This window comes from Thunnus albacares, chromosome 18 (genome assembly GCF_914725855.1).
Source record: "Thunnus albacares chromosome 18, fThuAlb1.1, whole genome shotgun sequence".
NCBI lineage: Eukaryota > Metazoa > Chordata > Actinopteri > Scombriformes > Scombridae > Thunnus > Thunnus albacares.
Window position 1 is genome coordinate 29044153 of NC_058123.1, and position 23214 is coordinate 29067366.

The 23214-nt window shown below is 38.9% G+C and overlaps 1 protein-coding gene across 1 annotated transcript; it reads right to left on the minus strand.

Moving 5' to 3' along the window:
* Nucleotides 1–1849: 1849 nt before the first annotated feature.
* On the minus strand, nucleotides 1850–22037 carry LOC122969028 (pre-B-cell leukemia transcription factor 3-like). Its single transcript, XM_044334600.1, has 9 exons — nucleotides 21458–22037; nucleotides 19445–19635; nucleotides 17084–17219; nucleotides 15252–15281; nucleotides 10901–11066; nucleotides 8548–8625; nucleotides 7679–7791; nucleotides 6785–6868; nucleotides 1850–4587 (listed from the first exon to the last, which is right to left on the minus strand). Exons 1-9 carry the CDS (start codon nucleotides 21647–21649, stop codon nucleotides 4489–4491), a joined length of 1089 nt encoding a protein of 362 aa, XP_044190535.1. The 5' UTR covers nucleotides 21650–22037; the 3' UTR covers nucleotides 1850–4488.
* Nucleotides 22038–23214: the final 1177 nt, after the last annotated feature.

Here is a 23214-nt window from a genome sequence, read left to right on the forward strand (position 1 = left end):
TTAGTCATATCAAGTGGATATCTGACACATTTACAGTCTTTTTAGCATCAAATTCCCTCTTTGTGTTTCCTCAGACAGTGTTTCCCTGTTGACTTGTGGTGGAAGTATAGTAACAAAAAGAGGAACTTTAGCACTAAGAAGACTGTTTTAGAGCTGCTTTGACCATCTCCTTAGCTGTTTGCTGTGGTTGAAGGAGTTTATGTCACTTTTAGTCAACAGTGAAGCTGCATTAATCAGCTACAAATTTAACAAGAATATACATACAAACTGAGAATGAATGTTGATATTGAGAAGACATGTTGAACAGGTTTCCTCTTCACAGTGTTTGTGTCAGGACAACATCATGAAGGAGATCAAGAAGATATTGATTGAAGAATATGCACTGCTCCATCAGGCAAGGGTCACAAAATCGTTGCAGTGTTTTCTGATGTTGAGATGATTGTGACCACGGCAAATAACTGTTTATCACAGAAATCTCTACACACAAACACACACCACCGTCTGTATATCTGGCTGTAAGAGTTGCTGTAGCTTGAAGGAAGCCTTCACAGCGGATTAGGTTTTGTGCCACCATCAGAGCTGTGTGACCCACAGTGTCAGACACTGAAGACCCTGCCTGCTGTTCTTATCAGGACGCAAACCCTGCCCTCCCTCCATTCTCCCTCCTGTGAGTCAGACAAGCAGAAATAGAAACAGAACCCTGATTCCCATAATAATCCAGCAGGCAGTGGACAACTGTCAGACCATCACAAGGTCCACAGAATCTATAGACTTGTTTTTCAATGAGGAGGTAAATGTTACATCCCACAAACAATCTTATTTATTCTGTATTTCCTTACTTGAGTTGTCAACACTTTTTTTCTCGACATTATATCTGCAGCATTTGTCCATGGTCTCTATTACCTATTATAGATTGTTTTAACTTAAACTCTACAATGTAGTTGTATCAGTAATATTGTATTTTGTATACAATAAAGTATTGGTTTTGGAGCTGAAATATTAAATTAAATCATCAGTAAATGTGAAGGCACAAGTGAAAGTGAACACTGTGGTAGTCCTTTTTTTATAGGTAGTCCTATAAAAAAAACACATCTCATATAGACGTCATGAGTAACAGCATTCTTCCAGAAGATATTCCTTCATTTGGTGTTTTGTGATGTTGGTGGAGAGCGCTGTCTAACATGTTGCTCCAAAATCTCCCATAGGTGTTCAGCTGAGGTTGAGATCTGGTGACTTTGAAAGTCTGCAACTTTCTGACCCAAACAGCTGCAGTGTGTGGCATGTGGAATATGCAATATGGAATTTCTACAGTTGAGAAAATGTAGTGCCAAAGGAAAGGGCTGTCTGACAGCAAGGTAAAACAGTGAAAATATTCTAAATGTAGTTCATACTTAAACTGATTTTTTTAGGTGGCTAAAATACATTTTGCTGATGGCCTCGTCCATAGCAGTACATTGTAGTACATTGGCTTCTGTGCTTGTACTCCTGCCTGCTTCTCCAAACTGGGAGTGTGCCGACCCAAATCTACTGCAGGTAATACACTGACTATGGATAACCACCTCATACAACCCCATTTCAAAAAATGTGAAACTATCCCTTTAAATCACTCATATGTGCCACTTGTGAACAAATCTGTTCGTATTTGTGCTTCTTGTATGAGGCTTATGAAGACATTGAATTTCCTGCAAGGCATTTCATTTCTCTGTTATATATGTTTTATTTTAGTGTTCAATAATGATGTGTTTATTCACTCACCACACTGTCAGAAAGTTGCAAGTGCTGCAATAATCATTATTCTTCGTTTGTTTATTTCATTTTTTTGTTAAGAGATAATAAAGGTAGTCGGAGCCTTTAAGCAAAAGTTTATTTTATGTTTGAAAATACATACTGACTAACACAGAGGACTCTGTTTGGTTATTAACCACATAACAGGTTAAACAATTAAGACAAAACATATTTACTTCAATACAGCCACAATTATTTACCTCAAAATGATTTACATTAAAAAAAATGAACTGGAAGGAAAAAAAGACGACAAACAGACAGAAGGAGACAAACAGAAACTGAATATACGTGTGGATAGCGAAACTTTGGGGTTTAGTTCATATATTAAAGAGGTACAAAAACTCAGCAACATTCAAAATGTTCCTCAGTATTTACAACAGTTTGACTCTTCACTACTGATATTAAACTACAGAAACAAAACATGAATTTAAATAAAAACCAGCCACTTTCTCTGGAGTAAAAACCTGTCAAAGACTGAATTTAATGATTAAAATGAGAGATGTTTACATTTAGTTTGCCTTTTGAAATCCTTCCTTGGAATTTATATGCATTCATTTGACTGTTGTATTTAACTCTGCAGATGAACACAGGCATATCCTGTATTGGCCTTAAAGGATCATTCAAGTTAATTAGTAATGTCCCAAAATAATTGCTGAGATCTGTGAACGATCTTAGCAAGGAACTTGTTGAGTACAAAGTTATTGTTAATGATAAGAATGATGGGCAAAACTGGAAAAATAAGCCTACACTGTAATAAACTAGAATAATCCTTTAAGTTTGCTGATGTGGCTAAATTTACTAGTAAGCCCATGTCTTTTAAACATCAATATTAGGCTTTTTGTCACATTGCGATAATGCAACCATTTTTGCCAAACTGAACTTTTGCAAGACATCGGCTTAGTGGAGTTTTAATATAATGCTGTTGTTATTCTATTTTTTTTTATTATCAACAAATCCCATGAAAAGACTCAAACTAACATCAGTTTGTCTCTCAATACTGTATGATTTTGCTACCCTGTGTGTGGAGAGCCCATTGGTTTCTACCGAAGATGTAAATCTTTAACAACAGCTCAAAAAATATATAGATATATTTTTTAAATAGTGCATTTGTTGGGGACTATTTCCAGTGGTGGATGAATCTGAGTATTTTTGGCAGCAGGATAGTGTGTATGGAATTGAGTCAAAATAAACTAGAGTGTGTGTGTGTGTGTGTGTTCATGATAATGAACAGGGTTTTAACTGCCTATGTAACTCAAAGGCAGGCCACCTTTGTATTACTGGCCACCGCCTTTGTTGAAAATTCCATTGTGTGATATTGATGAAACATAAAAGAGTTTTTTAGAAGTTCATCTTCAAACAATGCAGCTGTTGCAAGCATCTTTTGCAATTAATGACTAAATAATTACCTTTGCAAGATGAACGTGAAGTATATTGCGAACTTTCTACACTAACGTTAGCAGAGTGGAGCAGCGAACTCCAGCAGTAAGAAACGAGACCAGCTGACCAAACACACACTGTAGCATTAAACAACTTAAACCAACTGAGGTGAAGAAAATAACTCATGCTCAGTCTGTTTCACCTCAGAGACCCTGCACCTGTGCACCGTCTTGGGCAGTGATGTTTTTCTCCGGAGCTAACAGTGCAGCAGAGAGGCTGCTCTCCACTGCCGGAGACATGACGTTAATAACAACGCAGTGGAGCATTCCACCACCCCCTCATTTTGTTATTCTCATACAGGCAGAAGACTGTAACATGTTTTCAAATTAATTAATTCATTAATTAATGCAGTTGGATCTACACATGGGATTTGTTCAAAGTATTAAGAAAAATACAGAATATCACAAGACTTAAGTCTAGTGTAAAAGTGGAGAAGAGGTAGTATGCTAGTGTTTAGAGTAAGTGAAGAAGTTTGATAGGGTGGGTGTGGGCAGGGATTTAGTTTTTCTATTTACGAAAATTGTTATTTGATTTTTTTTGCAATTGTAACTCAGCATTTTTTAAAAGAACAATCCAATATTTTGGAAGAAAAACTATTTGCTGCTGTTTGCTGTCTTCCCAGATTTAAATGAGCAGACTGAGTTCACTTCTGTCTTAATTGTCTTATTTATCTATCTGCCTTCTTATAGCAAACAGCTGTCAGACAAATGTCCAACTGTTCCCTTAGGTCTAGCTTTTGCCAGACACACATCTCCTCAATGGTTTTTACAATGCACAGTGCTGAATGTGCACATTTTTATATTAAAATTGTGTAAAATTCATTTGAAGAAATTTGAAGAAAAACCTGCCATCTGATGTCATCATGTCAAATTGTTCACCATGAAACAAATATCCTGCTAAAATATTTATTTAGTGTAGAGTAATGCACTCTGTATTGCTGTGCCATCTCAGTACATACTATGTGCTGTGTGTGGTGTTGTGGACAAAGTGCAAGTCAATGCATGGGGTGAGAAAAGTGAGAGGCTTTACATAACTTCCTTTGGATCGAAACTCACTCCTCACCTCAGTCCTTCATTCAAAATGTAAATGAAATTTGTTTTTGTAGTCTATTGAGTCAGTGTACTTTCAAAAACATCCTCTGATCCATCCAGAGAACACCAGTACTAAAATGCCCAGCGTCGACTGGTTCCACTGGATATGTGTGGTTGAGTTGTGGGAGTTAAAGGATGACAGTTCCATGGTAACACTGTGCTGAGGTTGGAGAGGTCAGTTTGAGGTATCTGTATTTGAGTGTGCACTGGCTGGCCCCTCGTTAGGGGAGGTCACTGAAGGAGGTCTGGAGGCGTCATGCCAGCTCCCATTAACCTGGAGAGAGAGAATTAAAGCTGCATTCATTGATTTGTTTAGCCACCAGGGGGCAGCAGAACTCCAAAACAGGCTGTTAGACACAATTTTGACATAGTATCATTTCATAAATCCAATAATCCAATAATCGTTCTCTGCCTGCTTATGACTGCTCTCACTGAGTCTGCACATTGTATATTGTCTAATTTCTGTTTTATTAATGCTATGCTTGCTATTTCATTTAATTGTAAACAGGGCATTTCTGTAAAAGAGCATGTATGCTTAGTCAACCTACGCAATCCATTGAAAACATGAACATGAGAAACATGCAGGCTGCATGGCCACATTTATTAAGAGGTAAGCTAATGTGACATTATCAAGTGCTGTGGATGTTAATGTTAACATTACTTTCAGTCGGCTATCTTTCCTGTTGCTAGCAGAGTCAGGGCCAGGATTCATTTAGGCAGTCAAAAATCTAAATCATACTGTTATCCCACGTTTAAGCTTCTCCTCTCAATATAAACCCAGACAGTGAACAGGATTTTAGGGAACAGATGAGTGAATGATCACAGGTAGCTAAGCTAATGCTAATGCTAATGCTAATGCTAATGCTAATGCTAATGCTAGGTGAGCAGGAACATTCTGTTCTGACACAGTTTATGGAGGAGAGTCAGTCTCTTGGATCACTGCAGGGGACAGTCAACAACGACGCTAACCTGTAACCATGGTAACTGGACACAACAAAGATGGCGAGAGTTGTAGCTTCAAAATGCTTAGAAGACATAAAAATTAAAAATAAGACTGAAATGTTACTGATGAAAACTAACATACTCTTTAGTTTTTGTTGTTGACCAAAACTAACAAAATTTAGTGTCAAAATACTAAAACTTCAGGTGACAAACTTAACACTTTGACCTTGCACAGAGTCATTTGATCCATTGCTCATATTAAAATATTGATTAGTGGAACACAGCAGTGAGTCTATGTTGTATTTTTCCAGTTTGGTTGGAGGGCAGGGTTCTACTAATCTACTTCACACTAGAAATGAAACATATAATCTATTCATGATGCTGAGTTGTTCCTGACTGTTCCAGTCTAAGTTAGGCTGAGTTTCAAAAGCAAAAATTGTGTTGCATCATTGTTATTGTACAATGACCAGGTCTAACGCTGCTGTGATTCAAGGACATTATTATCCTCCTGAGTGACATGTAGTTGTGAATGAATCAGTGGTTGTAGGATTTCAGAGAGACAGAACAGCTCAGATATAGGCCAATAGTTGTTTAGGTGTGACATGTTGTGATATAGGAAATGTTTGTCAGTTCTACAGTAGTTTATAGAGGAATGGTGGAGGAAAGATGTGAATAACCTTATTCAGATAAGGTCTAAAATAACACCAAGAGATCTGGCAGAATGAATGCAGCTTCTGTAGTTACTGCAGCGGTGGAATCTTGGGGGCAAAAACAAGCAGACAGTGTGTCATCAGCGTAGCAGTAAAAGGACTTTTCTCAATTATTTGTCAACAAAGTATTTGTGTGTTTTGATTGAGTATGGATTTCTAACTTGCTCTTACATGAACCCCATGAGTTGTGTGTTCCTGCTATTAGCTGGACTAGCTCTGAGCTGTTATCTGCTCTCCATCCCTCCCCTGCTGTAGTTTATAAAAGTGTGTTGGCTGTGTTTGTCTCCTTGGACATCCACATCTTTCTTACTTTGTCTACAGCATGGCCTAAATAAGAAGTTGCTAGTGTGAACAGCAGGGAAAGAAAGCCAAAAGATGAACTTGAAGCTGCTAGAAGTTGGCACATTGTCTCTACTGCCCAGGGCAAGATGGGGCACTAAGCAAAAATGACATCATGCTGTCTGTGTGCCTCAGATCATATGACTTTATCCATCTCTTTATGTTATATTAGTGTGTCTGCTGGCGTGCCAGCTTAGTTATTGCGTGATAACTAACAAGGCTCAAAGGAGCAGTGCTTGTCAGACTGGAGGGCAGGGTGTCCTGTTGTTTTGTTTTGTTTTTTTTCCAACTGGTAGCAGAAATTCGCTGCTATAATTTCACAGTAGTTTACTGATAATGAAACATTTATACAGCCTTTATCTTGTTATTAGTCTTGTTGGATTTGACACCATCATCATCATCATCATCATCACCGCCACTGCCATTAGCACATGTCATCCTTGCAGCACAGAAATAGTTGCTATGGTTACTTGTACTTACATTGAGGCCATGCGAATTGTACAGGGGATGTCGGAGGCCATCACTGAATCCTGTCTGACTGATAGCATGGTGTATGGTATCCACCTGGAGAAAGAACAGGGGGAATTAAGACAGAAATGAAGAAAGAAGAAAGAATATTACACTACAAAAACATGACATCAAGATCAAATAAGAGTTTGTTTGCTTTATAGCAAATTCAAATTTCATTTTTTCAATCTCTATGACGATATGCCACTACTCTCTGTGCAAAATCGTAGTCTAGGATATCAGTGGTGATGTAGGACATATGGGCTCTGCAAAGACATTATTAAAATGACAGAAATAAGAAATGAGACGCAGTGAGGAAGACACATGTGATACAGACACAGACACAGTAACTTAACATGTTTAATGACACATGACAGGGAAAACTAATCCGGGGGATGAAGATAAATATTAAAAATTCTTGAAGATGACATGAGGGTCAATAAAGACTCTTCATTTCTAATTCTAGCATCTTGTTTTGTGGTACATACAGCTTCACTGTCCAACTTGGAATATTGTGGTTATTATTTATTGTGTGATATGTTAATGCACTTCATTAAAATGAAAAGCTCAGAGTAAATAATGAGGCCAAGGCCAAGAATGACTTGAGACCAGAGCCAAAGTACATTAACAAAATAAAATGAAATATAAAAAAGGATAAACAATAAAATAAACAAAGAATGTCTGTCATATTCTATTAGAAAACAATGAAAGACACATCCGAACATAGACATTCCCCATGAATGAGGTGCTAAGTTCAAATCTTTAGTTTAAAAAGATTAAAAATATTTGATTCCCCAAATACAGTGTAATAATGTTCACTGGACTGTGTTCTCCTGATCTACTGGCCATATTGTACAGAGCTCCTACCTGGGACTGCACATTGGCTCCAACCTGAGCCCCCAGGTAAGAGGCCCCATTAACACTCTGCATGCTCATGAACATGTCCCCTGAGTTTGAGAGGTTAAAAGAACCAGGAGAACCTGGAGAGGAAGAGATGGAAGCAGCTGAACAGGAGGGCCATGCTGAGAAGGAAAACACATACACACATGCACTCAAAACACAGGAATATAAAACTGAAACTGTGTCTTTCATGCATTCATGCAGCACTGATGTGAATAAGAAAATTAGAAAGCAAAAAAAGATCATTTCATCTCTATCTCCAAACCACCAAGTCCACCGAGGGGGGCAGAGAGTGTGGATATCTTTAAAAGTAACCAGTGCAACAGTGTGTCTCACTGATGTGTTTTTAAAAGTTTTGGGACAACAACACACATGATACTTGTTAGTAGATCAATCCATTGTTGGTTTAGATCTTATTATGGAATTTGTTGACAATGAGAAAAATATAGAATATTGCTTTCCTTATCCTTTAAATCGAGATTCTAAATACTTCCACCACTGTCCAGATTACATTAACAATTGTATTGCATTGTGTGAGCTCATTAAAAATAGGAATGTATAAAAAAAATATGCACCTATTATTTTGGATCATGGTCCACTTGTATAAGCTACCGGAGAAATATGAAAATATGGAGCGATGGAGGGAAATATGAAGTAAAGGTTGAATCCAGTCAAGTGATGAAGGATAGCAGTTATGATATTCTAATTTCCAACACAGTCACACTTCCACCTCATTGATAAAAACAAAAGCAAGAAAAGGTGATTGCAACAGAATCACTTTGGGTGTTACACGGGTGGGGCAGTGACATGTAAGATGTTCTATTAAGGGACAGTACCAGAGAACATGCTGGTTAACAGGGAGTTTTTGCTGTCAGCAGCATCTAGCTGGAAATCCTCGTCTTTCATTTGGAAGCCTAGGGAGGAGAAAGAGGAACGATACATCTTCAGAATCCCTTTACTCAACACAGTGATGTCACATTAGTGAATATCATTTCACTAGTGAACACCTATTTATCTACTTCGAACAAAACCATAAAGGCCACAATGTTCAGTATGTCCCAAAACACTGAAAGTGTTAAATGGTACACACAGTGAGTTTACTCTTTTTAGAGCAGAAATGTAGAGAAATGTAAAGCTTGTCCTGATGTTAGCACTAGAGTAAAGGTCATGGGGTTATTCAAAAGATGTTTTTTTCCCCCCGACATGTGCCATGGCAATTCCTGACAACAGGAAAGACCTTAGATAGAACCTCAGATAGATAGATAGAACTTCATGTCAATCTACCACATTATGAATATTTGATAATACTAATACTACTACTACTACTATTACTACTACTACTACTAATAATAATAATAATAATGATAGAATAATAATGATGTATTTAATTTGTACTGCACTTTTCATTTGCAGTGAATCTCAAAGTGCTACAGTGTTAAAAATATATAAGATATAACAAAGAAAAAGCCTTCCTGAATAGAAAGGTTTTAAGTCTGTTTTAAAAGAGACTACGCCAGGCTGTGCTGCCCTCAGATGGTTAGGAATGCCTTTCCACAAGCATGTCTTGTATGGTCACCAAAAATCAGGTTAGGGTCACTCCTAACACCCATTAGTGACTGAAGAGGAAAGGGGGACGTCCTGGCTGTCAAAGGTGAGATGAGGTATGGGAGATGATTGAAACTGGTACAGAGTGCCAACAAGGAGAGCTTCAGTGTTGCTGCTGTTTAACTGGAGGAAATTTGTGCTCATCTAGCCCTTTATCTCCTTAAGGCATCTGCTGATGTGTGACATGGTTGCAGAAGGTTTTGGGGCAGTTTTGACGTACAGCTGGGTATCATCAGCATAGCAATTGAAATACATCCCATATCCGCTGATGACACATCCAAGGAGGAGAATGTAGAGGGTAAACAGGATGGGGCTGAGAACTGATCCTTGCGGAACACCACAGGCGACAGAGAGCAATCTAGACCTTCATCCACCCAGTGAGACTACTGGAAAGGTAGGACTGAAACCACTTAAGTGCAGAGTCTGACAGCCCAATGTTGGTGTAGAGGTGCTCTAAGAGGATAGTGTGATCCACAGTATCAAATGCAGGGCTCAGGTCAAGGAGAACCAGGAGAGAAGGGGAACCTGCATTAGCTGCCATCTGCAGGTCATTCACAACCCTGAGCAAAGCTGTTTCAGTGCTGTGTGCTGAATGAAAACCTGACTGAAATTTTTCAAATAGGTTGTTGTGTTTAAGGTGGTCCTGAAGCTCAGAAACAACCATCTTCTCCAACACCTTGGACAGGAAAGGGAAGTTGGGGATAATGATGATGTTTAGAATTGTAAATTTTGGCACAATGGTGGTGCTAGATGAAAAGTCAGTGAGTCATAAAAAGATGATAAAATGCATCCTCTCCTCTGAGGATAATTAATGTCCAGCTATGAAAATCTAGTTTTTAGTTTATGAGGCTTGGTGTATACTTGGTCATTTGACCAGATGGCGAAACTAGATCAAAATCAGAGAAGGCCAATACAATCAATAATCATCCTCTGGGATTTGGGGATCTCTTTAACATACAGCCAAATAGCTGCTCACTGGGACTGATGCTACTTACTGACAAATATGGAGACATTTGAGTCTCTTATACTGAGGTAAATTAATCTTTAGGCTGCTGTGTATTTTTGGAGAAGAACACATTCCTCCAGAAAAGCCATCCTGCACTCTTCTGTCAGCTCATGAAACTAATTACTACTTTTAAAAGGTTAAAGAGGATGTGTGGATGCAGTCCAAGAAGTCCATCAGTTTGGAGTTAGGAACTCGACCCATTTTCCACATCAACGTGTTTTTCCAGGTGTTGGGGAGTGCTACTGCATATGTGTAAAAAGTAGCCGCTACTAGTATAACACACCTGAATCTGTAAAGTCAGGTGAATTGTATCGAGTTGCATTGTGGATGGTAGGTTTCAGGTTTTGACAAGGAAGAAGAATGCGTGGAATAAAAAGACGATATGTCTGCCATCACCATCATGAGTCCAACACTGAGTGCAATGCTAAATCAGTGGAATACTTTTAAAGCGCTCACATCTCAGTACACTGCAACATTGGGGCTGTGTATTTCAGAGCCCAATGAATAAAACTAGTTTCAGGCTAAGCCTAAGTGAGTACAGAAGTTACTATTTTCTAATATTTTTTACTACAACCCACCTGAGTTTGGTGTGGTAGGAGAGTTATCTTGACTGTTGTGGACAGCAGCTGCTGCTGCCTGGGCTGCTGTCACTGCTGTCTTTGCTGCATACAGATTGGCCTCCTCCTGGAACTTGCCAATGTTCTTCTTATACCGGATCCTCTTGTTCCCAAACCAGTTAGAAACCTGATGCAGAGGGAACAGAGAGAAGAAAAAAATAAAAAACAGCTAACTTTTGTCATTTCACAACAGCAGACCCAACCGTGTGCTTTGTTAAATCATTTCATTTGTCAGCCATATGAAAAAGTTGCTTGTTGGTGTACAGATACATTGACAGTGCACTCTGTAGTATCATAAGGTCGACTGAAAATCAGCACTGGAGTCACGTGTGTGCTGTGTGGTTGAAGGAAGGGCAGTGTTGAGGACAAGAAGTATTCCAGGTCATAGACACAGGGCTGGTAAAGAGCAACCAAGGATAGACAATAACAACATATGTCATCTTAAAGGTCATTGGCTTCTGTGTGTGTGCATGTGTGTGTGTGTGTGTGTGTGTGTGTGTGTGTGTGTGTGTGTATGTGTAGTGCTAGTGGCCTTTGTATGTAGGCAGTGACATTTACCAAACCCCTAGAATGAAATTGCCTGTACTGCCTTTTCCAAAATATCCCTTTTGTTTTGGCTAACTGAAGGGTTAGTAGTTAATTAGCAAAGATATTGTGACAATGTGGGAAAATACTACATAATATGTTTCTATTTCTATCATCATTAAGTCCTGTTCACACCCTAAGTGGCAAAGAGAAGTTCATCTGCACATCCTAGCGATTTACCCATGATAGATGCCTTGTAACAGTTACCACTCACTGGGCTAGTTGGTATACTACTGTAGCAGACAAGCTAACCGCTAACATGCTAACTGCCCATCAGCAAGCTAGTTAGCTCAGGCACTACTGGACAAAAAGTACTCAAGAGAGATATTTGTACCATAGACTGCTGTCTGTAAACCATGCCTCTTTTGTGGAGCAGTTTATATCCCAGCAACAGAGGGTTAAAAACTATTGGCTAGTGCAACACAGCTAATAAGCTACAACAGCTTCTGTTTCAGACTTTCTGGCTTCTTCAGAGTTTGACACTCTGATGACAGCTTGTCATTGGTCAATGGCACAAATCTGTGTGTTAGCACTAATGGTATAAATTTGTGTGCCAAAGTTCACCGAAGTTGAACTTGATAATTGAGAAATGTTGCTGTTTTAAATGCTGGTGTGAGCCTTAAAAGGATCATTTTGTGTCTAAGTGTCTAACGGAGAAAACAAATTTTGAAATTGGCCCAATATTGAGTGAGAGTGCTGCAGCCAGCAGCCGTGAAACAGGCTGCATTGTAATCCTTTGGGGCAATAGCACCCCAACATTGTACATCCATTAAAAGTGCTTGTTTTTGCCACTGACAGGGTCAGATTGTTATTATAAGTGTCTGATACAGAGAAATGAATCGTTTTTCTTTCCCTTTTGCTTGATCCAGTCTGTTTGTTATTGTGTCTAACCATTGTCTCACTCAAGGAAAAGTCTCGCACTGCAATCTTGAGAGTTGAGTTGTTGTTGAAATCAACTAAATACAGTGGAAACCACTGATAGTGATCACGTCCATCCGGGTCAAATTGATCAACATAAGTGGATGATTATTGTAATCAACTTTTTCTTGAGTTCTCATGCAGATTAGATGCAGACCATCTAATTGACATTTGTATATTTATTACATGAATATAAAGTAATGAGATGGCCAGCTTCGCCATTTTACTGAATTTATTGACTGTTTCAAAATACAGTACAGCTGTTTCAAATGCTGGTTGTTTCGCTGCTGCATCTTGTTGGCTCGTTTTTGGCAGTTTGTCATAAGCTTCAAGGAGACTATGTTTTTCATTGAGATAAAATAACTTTCTTTCTCCTGTCATGATGTCATTGTGCATGCACCACCAGCCTCAGGTAACCAGCTGGCAGCACACGGGTTGTGCATTGTGCGTTTAGGACGGTGGTTACAAATAAATATGCCAACAACCGCACCTCCACACAAATCTGCAGAGGTGCACCGCAACACCTGATAATGGTGTTACAGCCGTTAAATACACATCATACATAGAAAGAAAATAGTTACCTTAGTTTAATTTTTTTTTCCATATGTTTCCATGTATGAAAAGACCCAAAATGGACACTGTAAGAGGACTACTTGATTACTATAAGCAAATTATTTAAACAGCATTTGTATAGGAATTATTCTGTCCCGCTTTTTGATCCATATAAGTGGTTGATCACTGTAACTGTGATCACTATAAGCGGTTTCCACTGTATTCGTCATGACAGAGTTGAAGAGTACAGAAAGAGTAGCTTAGTGTTATCTAAAATATTTTCAAAGTCATCACTGAATATTTACTCTCAGCCAATCACATCACTGGTCTCATAGCTCTGAAACAGCTGAGCCAATCACAGTAAAGAATGACAACATTAGCTCATCAAATGGAAATACACTTTTTCAGGAAATCTTGTTGATAAAATGAAGTGGCAGTGGCAAAAATGGACATGGTTCTGACATGTCTATATTCAGCACAACTTTTAAGACTTAGTTACCACCAAAATACCAACAACTTGTTTTGTGTGGCCTTATTTGAATGAACCTACCCCTTGTGCACCGTGCACTACGTACCAATTTCAAGGTCAGGAAAATACCAAACTGTGCTGTTGCCTGAGCTAGTTGTTGCTTTGCTACAAAAATAGAGCCCTGTGTATTTTCAAACATGTAAATATTTCAAGTGAATATAAATTAAGCTAGTGCATTGTTTTGTTGAAGACCAGTGTTCCAAAGACCAGTGTGAAAATACAAGAAACAAATAAGAAGGGGGTAGAGAAATATGAAGAGAGTGGGTATATTGTGTCATACTGGGACCTGACAGCTGTAACCTCTCAATTTCTCTCCATGAGAGAAACCACACAACTACACTTAATTTGTAAGTGCATACACTGCATACACTCCTCCTTAATATGATTCTGTCTTCCTTCACACACTCTCCTCTATGATAAATACCTGCACCATGTACTGTGTACCAATATCATGAAGGGGCCGTTGAACCGTTCATCCTATCAACTCCATACTTGGTGGGGGTACGGCTGGGGACCAAAGGGAGTGCAGTATCGAATGTGGTGCAATTTGGACACGCAATACGTTTAATATCAATAAATTTAGAATAAACCAACAAACAGCAAGCGGCTGAGCTCTGTGCAGGGGCAGGGCAGAGCTTCAGGGCTCTGCCGACTGAGTCCAGCATGTCAGGGAGAGAGAGCAGCAACGAGGCATGACACAAGTCAGAGAAAAGTGCTCTAAAAAGAGAAAAGTAGACAGCAAAAATGGAGCTTTTAATCAAGAATGGACACTCTGACCCCATGTCTAGACAGAAAGCGTAGCGTTAACAGCACATTTAGCAGATCATCATCAGCAGAGAGTGACTACACAGGAGGTGTTCAGGTACATTGTTGAGTGTAGGTCACCCACATTTTGAAAACTCTCAGTGCCCAATACACAATGACTGTAGATATGCACGTAAAATGGTAAAACGGAGGAAATACTTTCCATGGGCAGTTCAAAATCAGTTTGTCTCATATGCTCTGAGACTGTGGAAATTGTGAAGCACCACTAGAGACAAAGCACAAGTCTTTGGAGGAAACATACCCACTCAAATCCCAACAGAAGGCACTGAAAATAGGAACAATCAAAGAGCCCAATATGATTGATCTACTTTATTTTAGGATGCACATTATTTTATTTTTTAATTCAGCCTTTATTTTACTTGAAATGTGAGAAGAACATCTATTTACTATGAGAGTACTAATTATTTATAACATCTGCGTATGAAAGAATGTCAGTTTCTTTCATGTTGTTGGTATATATACTCATTCATACCTCACTTCAACTGTATTAATTTTTCTATGTGTTGAAGTAGCAGTCGGAGGCCAAGCAATCAGCCCGTTCTGAACAGGCACGTTCTGCGCAGGCACGGCACTAGTTAGTCTAACTACTTTACTACAAGTCTAAGGATTAAATAAAATAAGTTTTTCATTAGGTTTATGCAACTGCATTGATCGATCACAGAAACAAATCTTGCCATGTTAAAGCGGAGAAAAGTGATGGGGCATTTCCTGCCAGCGCTCTGTAGGTTTTCATGAATTCAGACTGGCACTTTAAGATGGACAGAAAGTTGATTTCCTCAAAATGTTGTCTGTTGCTAAAACTGTCCAGTGATTGCACTACATATAAAATGAAAAAGCACAACTATTACATGAAATTATAAACATAATGATGACAGCAGGTGAGGAGATAGAACTGTGACATACCTGTGACACTGTGATGGTGCTTCCCACGCCCTGAGAGCAAAAAAAAATGGGCTTTTTTACAGTACTGGACTCTAACACTCCACATCCCACAACCCAACACAACAAATATAACATGTCACTTTCGATGCTTCTCTACTTGACAACTAAGATAAACATAGTAGTGCTGGAAGGACAAACCTACACTGTTCCTAATAAGATAAATGATTGTTGTTCCATAAACAAATATTTGGATGTAAATTGTGGTAATAGCCAATCAAATGTGTCACAACTCATTTTGAGGCAGTGTATCACAGAAGAGGAGACATGCTAAACTTTGTACATCTTCATGGCAACAAACTGTAACATAGACTTACACTGGCTTAGCACTTGCCTAATGAGGAACAGTAGCTATGATACAGCAGAGGATGCTGCAGTTAGTGTGCATATGGCTGACACAACACACATTCACAGTACAGAAGGTGAACTGTATATTGGGCAGGATGTGTGATGCATTCATGACACATCCAGTTTTGTGACTATGAAACCAACAGAGAGAATTAGGACAAGAGTGTGGGACTACATTACTGTTGAACTGTAAAAGTGTGATCAGCCTCCTGGTTTGGCAGTCTTATCAGGTGTAGGAGACCAGTGTGAATAACTTCTGTTTGTAATATTATTATTAAGAGGCAGGCAGGGTAGGAAGATCTGTCTCTTAAATATAATATAATCTGAATTGATTACCTTCAAAATGAGTAGTGTAGTGGGATTCATATTTTTTTATTGTGAGCCCAACCTCATGACATGAGATAACTGATAGCTTTTACAGGGTCTCTGACATTGTGTAAAATGTTACAAAAGTTAAGTTTAGAACATGAACCAGGTGATTATGATAGTTTTACAGAGTCTACTGTAGATGAAACAGTGATCATTTATCCGCCATAAAAAAGCATTCAGAGCACCCCTGTTGTTTAACTTTACACTCATCGGCCTCTAGTTTCATGGTATTTTGAAAGCCAGTCGAGACTGAAAAGCTGGAGCTGATGTAATGAACCTCATCAAAGCCTTACCCAAGCTTATCTGCTGTATCTGTCTATCTGCAGTGTCTCACACTCATTATTGAACTAATTCCAAAACTAAAGTGAAAGCATAAAAACGAGCCTAAATGTGAAATCTGTTATTGATTATGCTGAATATATTTCATGAGGGCAATAGGAGATGTGTTTTTATTCTGCATGAAAAATAAAACCAGTAAATAAAGAAAAAAAATTCCAAAGCACTAGTTCATTCACTCACTTCAGTTCAGGCCCCGTGTAATGTTCCTATCATATCTCTGTGGCAACATCTATTAACATATATTGTGAAATATTCCCAATACTTCTGTTATCAGTGTTGTATTTATAACTCGTGACTTTATCTATGTTTATCTTAGTTCTGATTGATAAGTAATACACATTTTGCTGTTGCAGCTACTAGTACGTTCAGTAGATCTCTTATTAGCCATATCAATATAATATTATAGTGACTGTCAGTCTCTGCCCACTGTCCAGAAGCTCTCCAGATGACAGGGTAGGTGAAATATTCAATACATTCCGCAATTAATAATATAAACATAATAAGATATGTGTTTTATTAGATAACACCTTCATCACAATATCACAAGACAGGAGATAACACTTTGACTCTGACCTGATGAAATAACTTGATCATTTTCCTGGGATAACAAACTTTTTGTCACAAGTCCTAATCTTAGGATGATGGCCCCTTAAAAATACAGGCATACATGTCTGCTGTTGGCTTACATAATATTATTGTCTATATTTGAACCAGTGGTTATTACCAGTGGATTAACTCACCTGGGAAACAGTGATACTGCACTTTTTAGCCAGCTCCTCTTTGGCCTCCTCACTGGGGTATGGGTTGCTCAGGTGTGAATAAAAATATTCATTCAGGATTTCTGTGGCCTGCTTGCTGAAGTTCCGCCTTTTCCGTCTAAGAGAAGAAAGAGGCAGAGATTCTGAAAAGCACATTGCACACAAAGAATAAATAATATATATTTCAACCAAGGTTGCACTGTCAAAAGTCAAAATAAGTTGAATGTGCCAGATATAGGATTTAATTTTTCTTTTTAAGCAACCGTTCATGAGAATATGAGAATTTTAACGAAAACCAGCAAAAGAGAACACATTAGTCCACTTTTAGCATCCCTACACTGGCTTCTAAGATCGTATTGATTAGGGGAGAACCGGGTCAAAAGTAACACGGGACAAAAGCAACAAAGCAATGCAGAGTTTTACCAGAAAAGCTGTTTGTGATCATGGTAAGTAAATTCACTCAAGCAGTAAATTTTTGTAAAAGTTGTTTTTAAAAGTTGTGTTTAATGTTTCATGTGTCATAGTCATGATCATTTGACAGATTATTTAGTACTTTAACACATCCTGAATTTTGCCATGTCAGAGTTTTTCAGTATAGAGGCAAATCAGGTTCAACTGTCAGGAGTCACTGTCAGGACGATTCTAACAAGTGTTTCTTTCACCCTGAGACGGGAAGTGATTGGTTGACCTCATCTTAAAATAAATTATATTTAACTGTAAATCACTCAATATGATTCGAAGTAGGAATTTAAGGAAATGCAATGTGTTAATGGGCTGATCTACATAGGTCTGAAAAAGAAATTCAAATGTGCATCATTGATTGTTAGATCCTATATCTAAAAATGAAATGTAATAATTTTTTATTAAGATAAAGGATATAATATGCTTGCAATTACACATTAAAAAGGACATTGTCAGACATTGTCAATACTGAAAAGTATTACTTTCAACCCAGTTCTCCCCTACTTTTAAGGCTCCTATTGACCTTATTCCACACTATATTCCAGAGTATCTGTCCCCTTACCAACCTGTGCACAGCCTGAGGTCCTCAGACAAGAACCTGCTGGCTGTCCTGTGTCTAGATTTATGACTAGAGGTGATCAGGTCTTTGTTGTCAGGGCACCTAAACTATAATCTGCCTCAGGTGCTCAGACCCACCAAATCACTATCTTCTTATGAATAACTTCTTACTTCTCATTTCATAGGTTAGCATATTAATAATTTGTATATATTTAATGCATGACATCTTATGGTGCACATTTTAGATTTTTTTCTTACCTTCATGTAAAACACTTTAACATTTGTTTTTACTGACGTAAACCTTTTGATTTCATTCCTATATCCGTGATTTTATTGTTTGTTGTGTGTAAAGTACATTGGTTTTAGAAGGTGCTGCGCAAATACATTTGGACCGTGGCCTCACCTCCCAACAAAGTACAATTAAAGGTCTTGACAGGTTTGTTAGATATTCTTGGAACGGCGAACAGACTGGACTGAAAATATAACCTCTTTGACTGAGGTAACTGCAAAACCCGCAATCCACACATAAAGCCTTCTAAACAATACTTAAAGCCCTTATGTGTTGAATTTTCTTGTGATTATATCACCAAATTATTATGATGGAATAAGTGTTTTTTGTTGAGTAATGTAACAGTCTGAAAGTTGGTGCAGTCTATGTGTTGCTTTCAGCTCATTATCATTATTTTAGTGTTTTGCTGTCTGCCACAGTGCCTTTTTTGATACTTACACTAGGGGCACCAAACTCAAATTCTGCATATGGTGGCTATAATAAATATTGATTTTAATTTCTATATGGATTATTTTTAATTTACTGTTATCATCTGGAGCTTTCTGTCAAAATACAACTAAGACATTAATGAAATTAATATAAAATACTGTGTTAAACATAAATGGGTTGCATGGTCTTCCGACCTCTTAAAGCGCTTTACACTACACGCCAACATTCACCCAATCACACAATGATGGCACAGCCTTTGGGAGCAATTTGTGGTTCAGTATCTTACCCAAGGACACTTTGACATGAGGACTGGAGGAGCGGGGGTTCAAACCGCCGATCTTCTAATTAGTGGACGGGACGACCCATAACGCTCTGTTATGCTTTGGAGGGCATTTTGCTGTCATCAAACCAAATCAAAATGCTCCCCACTGCACAACAGAGCCACCAGATCCCCTCACTGTAGGGGTCAAGCATTGAAGCCTGTACCAGTTTTTCCTTTAGTTTGTCACCAGTCTGTATCTTGCCAATAATGGTTCAAAATTCATTTTATATGGAGTGCAAAGCCATGTATAGCTATACATGTATATTTTGTGCTTTATACTCACCTGGCATCCAGGAACCTGGAGCGCAGGATCATGACAGCCTCACAAGTGCTCTGCTTGAGCTGCATTTGGATGGAGCTGAACTTGCTGTGAATGATGCTCACCATGCGCTCGATCTCTTTTGGTGAGATGGGTCGCGTCCGTGACTGCTCTCTCAGCAGGTTCATTACATGGGTGGTGAACTCATTGCAGGCCTAATGAAAATGTCATGGACATGAAGTTTATAAGAGGAGGTGAAAGAGACATGCCTTCTAACAGCTGAACCATGGTGAGCAAACAGGCTCATCTCAAGTAATGAATGAATGAAAAAACTTTCATATTCTTCATCAGATCATCAAATTGGAGGAGGTCACTATTGATCAGTAAGATTTTTAAATTAAGTCAGTACACAGTTCTGTGCTTCACACACCAACACACCAACAATCCACTGTTGTGACCCCCCTCTGTGACTCCTGTGTGTTACAAGAACCCTTCATGAAAATAACTTTTTCACATATCAACTACTACAAAAGTTTTGTGCTATAATATGTGTGTGAGTACATATATATATATATTCCTCCAGAGTCCCTGAGACTTGTAGAATCAATGCCAAGGCTGAGGAACACCATTCTTCAAAAAGATATTCCCTGATTTGGTGTTTTGGTGTGATGATGGTGGTGGAGAGCGCTGTCTAACACGTCAGTCCAAAATCTCCCATAGGTGTTTAATTGGGTTGAGATCTGGTGACTGTGAAGACCATATCATATGATTCACATCATTTTCATACTCATCAAACCATTCAGTGACTGAGTGTGAATTGGGGCATTCTCATCCTGGAAGAGACCACTCTCATCAGGATAGAAATGTTTCATCATGGGATAAAGGTGATCACTCAGAACAACTTTGTATTGATTTGCAATGACCCTTCCCTTTAAGGGGACAAGTGGACCCAAACCATGCCAGCAAAATGCCCCCCCATAGCATAACAGAGCTACCAGATCCCCTCACTGTAGGGGTCAAGCATTCAGACCTGTACCAGTTTTTTCTTTAATTTGTCACCCGTCTGTATATATACACAACAAGCAGCAACCTGCGGGGCTGAAAAATGAAGCAAATTCAGAAGTGCCAAAAACCTGCATTCTATCTAATGGCCATCAGGGGGCGACTCCACTGGCTGCAAAAAGAAGTCCAATTGTGTGGAAGTCTATGAGAAAATGACCCTACTTTGTACTTATTTATTACCTCAGTAAACTCTTTCCTAATGACTTTATGGTCTCAATCGCCAGTTTCAAGTCTTCTTCAATACAGCATGATGTTCATTTTGTAAATTATGATCCCATTTAGAGTAAAATAGACAATAAAGCAGTGTATGATTCAGGGTGTGGCTACGTTGTGATTGATAAGTCGCCACGGCAACAACATTGCTTACGTAACGTAACCATGACATATAGGTGTAGCTGCTGCTATTTCACAGTAGATTTTCAGGTCACTAAAGTTAATTGTAACATTGTGGTCACCTAAAAACAGTGTTGTTCAGTGTTTAGTTGTAATAAAAGACCCATCAATGAGTCAGATGATCAGTTTTTCTGGTAAGTACATTTTGTTTTAACGGTTTTAGGCCTGTTTTTCGCTAGTGAAAATTAGCATTAGCATTATCACTGTTAACCATAGATTGCACCATGCTAACCAAGCTAGCAGCTAGCGCTGTGGTCAGCTCCACCCTCTCGTCCAAATATGGTCACTTCTGGCTCCAAAAATCAAACATGGCGATGGCCAAATCCAAGATAGCAATGGTCAAATCACTACACTCGAGGCTTCAATACAGCAGTTTGCAAACCAATGGGTGATGTCATGGTGACTACATCCATATTTTTACAGTCTATGATATATATATATATATATATATATACACACACACACACACACAGACACACACACAAACATACATATATATATATGTATAGGGAGGACAAAACAACATATTTTGAATATCTAGAAAACACAGTGTTAGCAGCAGTTACAGAAGCAGTGACTCACCTGTTCATATTTCTCTAGCTCTGTGTGATATATCTGTCTGATCTGTGTCAGCTTGGCCCTGTAGTCGGAGTGTTCGATGGAGTTATCAGTTACACCGCCTGCTGCAGCTGCTGCGGCTGCAGCCACTGCTGCTCCACCCCCCTTCTCTGGACCAGCCACCCCTTCTGCCAGCAGCATGTTATCCAGCCTCATCAGCTGGGCATCTGGAGACTCAATTTCCTGGGCTCCACGGATACTCAGACCTGGCAAACAAACACAATGTTTACCCTATTATGTTATGGTGTGAAACTGGATCAATATAATTTCCAGACAACACCACAGTTTTGGCTTTTTTTGGCTTTTAACACATATTGTATCAGACTCAGTCAAGTAGGTTTGCACATACAAGGAATTTGCCTTGGTGTTGTGGTGCAACAATCAAAAAATAGAAGTATGTATGTTTCAAGTGTGATTCAAACCTGTTTAGTACTGTGCCATAATGTCCCACTCAATTTTGTTGTAACTGACATATGAGTCAAAACTGGTCGAGGACTTAAAGTTAATGGTGGAGGTGGACACTGAGGTGGATACTGAGAGGGGTACCGAGTTTAGGAAAGAAAAGATGGGAGTAGGGAGGGGGAAAGGGTCGGGGGTAAGTTTGGTCCCAGCAATGACCAGCTCTTTCATCTGGTCAGTGAACTCCGGGAGGGGGGACGAGGGGGAGAGGGTGACTGAGAGGAGAGGAGGGGTGACCTGGATGGGATTTGGGGTGGTGAAGAGGATGAATCCTTACAGGTGACATTTGGAAAGTGAGGTGGAGAATCTTGACTCTGATGTCTCTCATGTTTTAAGTTCTCTCCCGGCAGGGGCTGACGTGGCTCTTTTTCAAAGTTTCTGGCGTGTTGTGTTATGTTGTCTTCTTGTTTTGATTCCTCAAAACATTTTTGTTGCCATTTTTTTTATATTTCTGGAAAACATACTGTGATTTTTCAGCCTTGAAGAGTGAAATAAATCCCACAATGATCTTGCTGCTGCTCACAAAGCTTACTTTTGTGGGTGCATGGTAAAAATTGACGGCGACCCAGATGGGTATATTCATGTATACATTTTTATCAGTTCCTCTATTCTCTCATCTGGATTTTGGTGGTTGGACAGTAGGAGGTAAATCAAATGACATTTGACGTTGCAATACATGATCAGCTCCTCCCCAAGAACCCTTCTGAAACATCTGAAAAAAAAAATATTTTGTCCTAATCCACAAAAAAAAGGGTAGCCAGTAGTGGAAAACTGTAGCTTCTGGCTTATTTTGTACATCATAAGAAAGATAACAAAGACAAAAAATACTTCTCAAGACCAAGACAAGTCTGAGTCAAAACACCCACAAGGCAGAGACAAGTCCAAGTCAAAACAGCCATGTGATTGACACAAGTCCAAATTGAAATACCAATGCGACTGAGGCAGGTCCAAGTTGAAACATTCATAAGAAAGAGACAATTCAGCAAAAACACAGATCAGATAGAGGCAAGTTTGAGATCAGAGAAAGGGATTTGAGACAGAGATAAGTCTGAGGCAACAGAAAAAAATCTTGAGAGCAGACTCGAGACAGACTAGACTCCAGCACTACAGCCCTGACAAACACACACACACACACACACACACACACACACACACACACACACAATGTTCATGTTGAAATGTGTGTAGAAACAACAGCAAAGTGACACTGGCCCTAACAAACCAACACACAGTCACACAAAGTAAAAAGTAGTGTTTACATG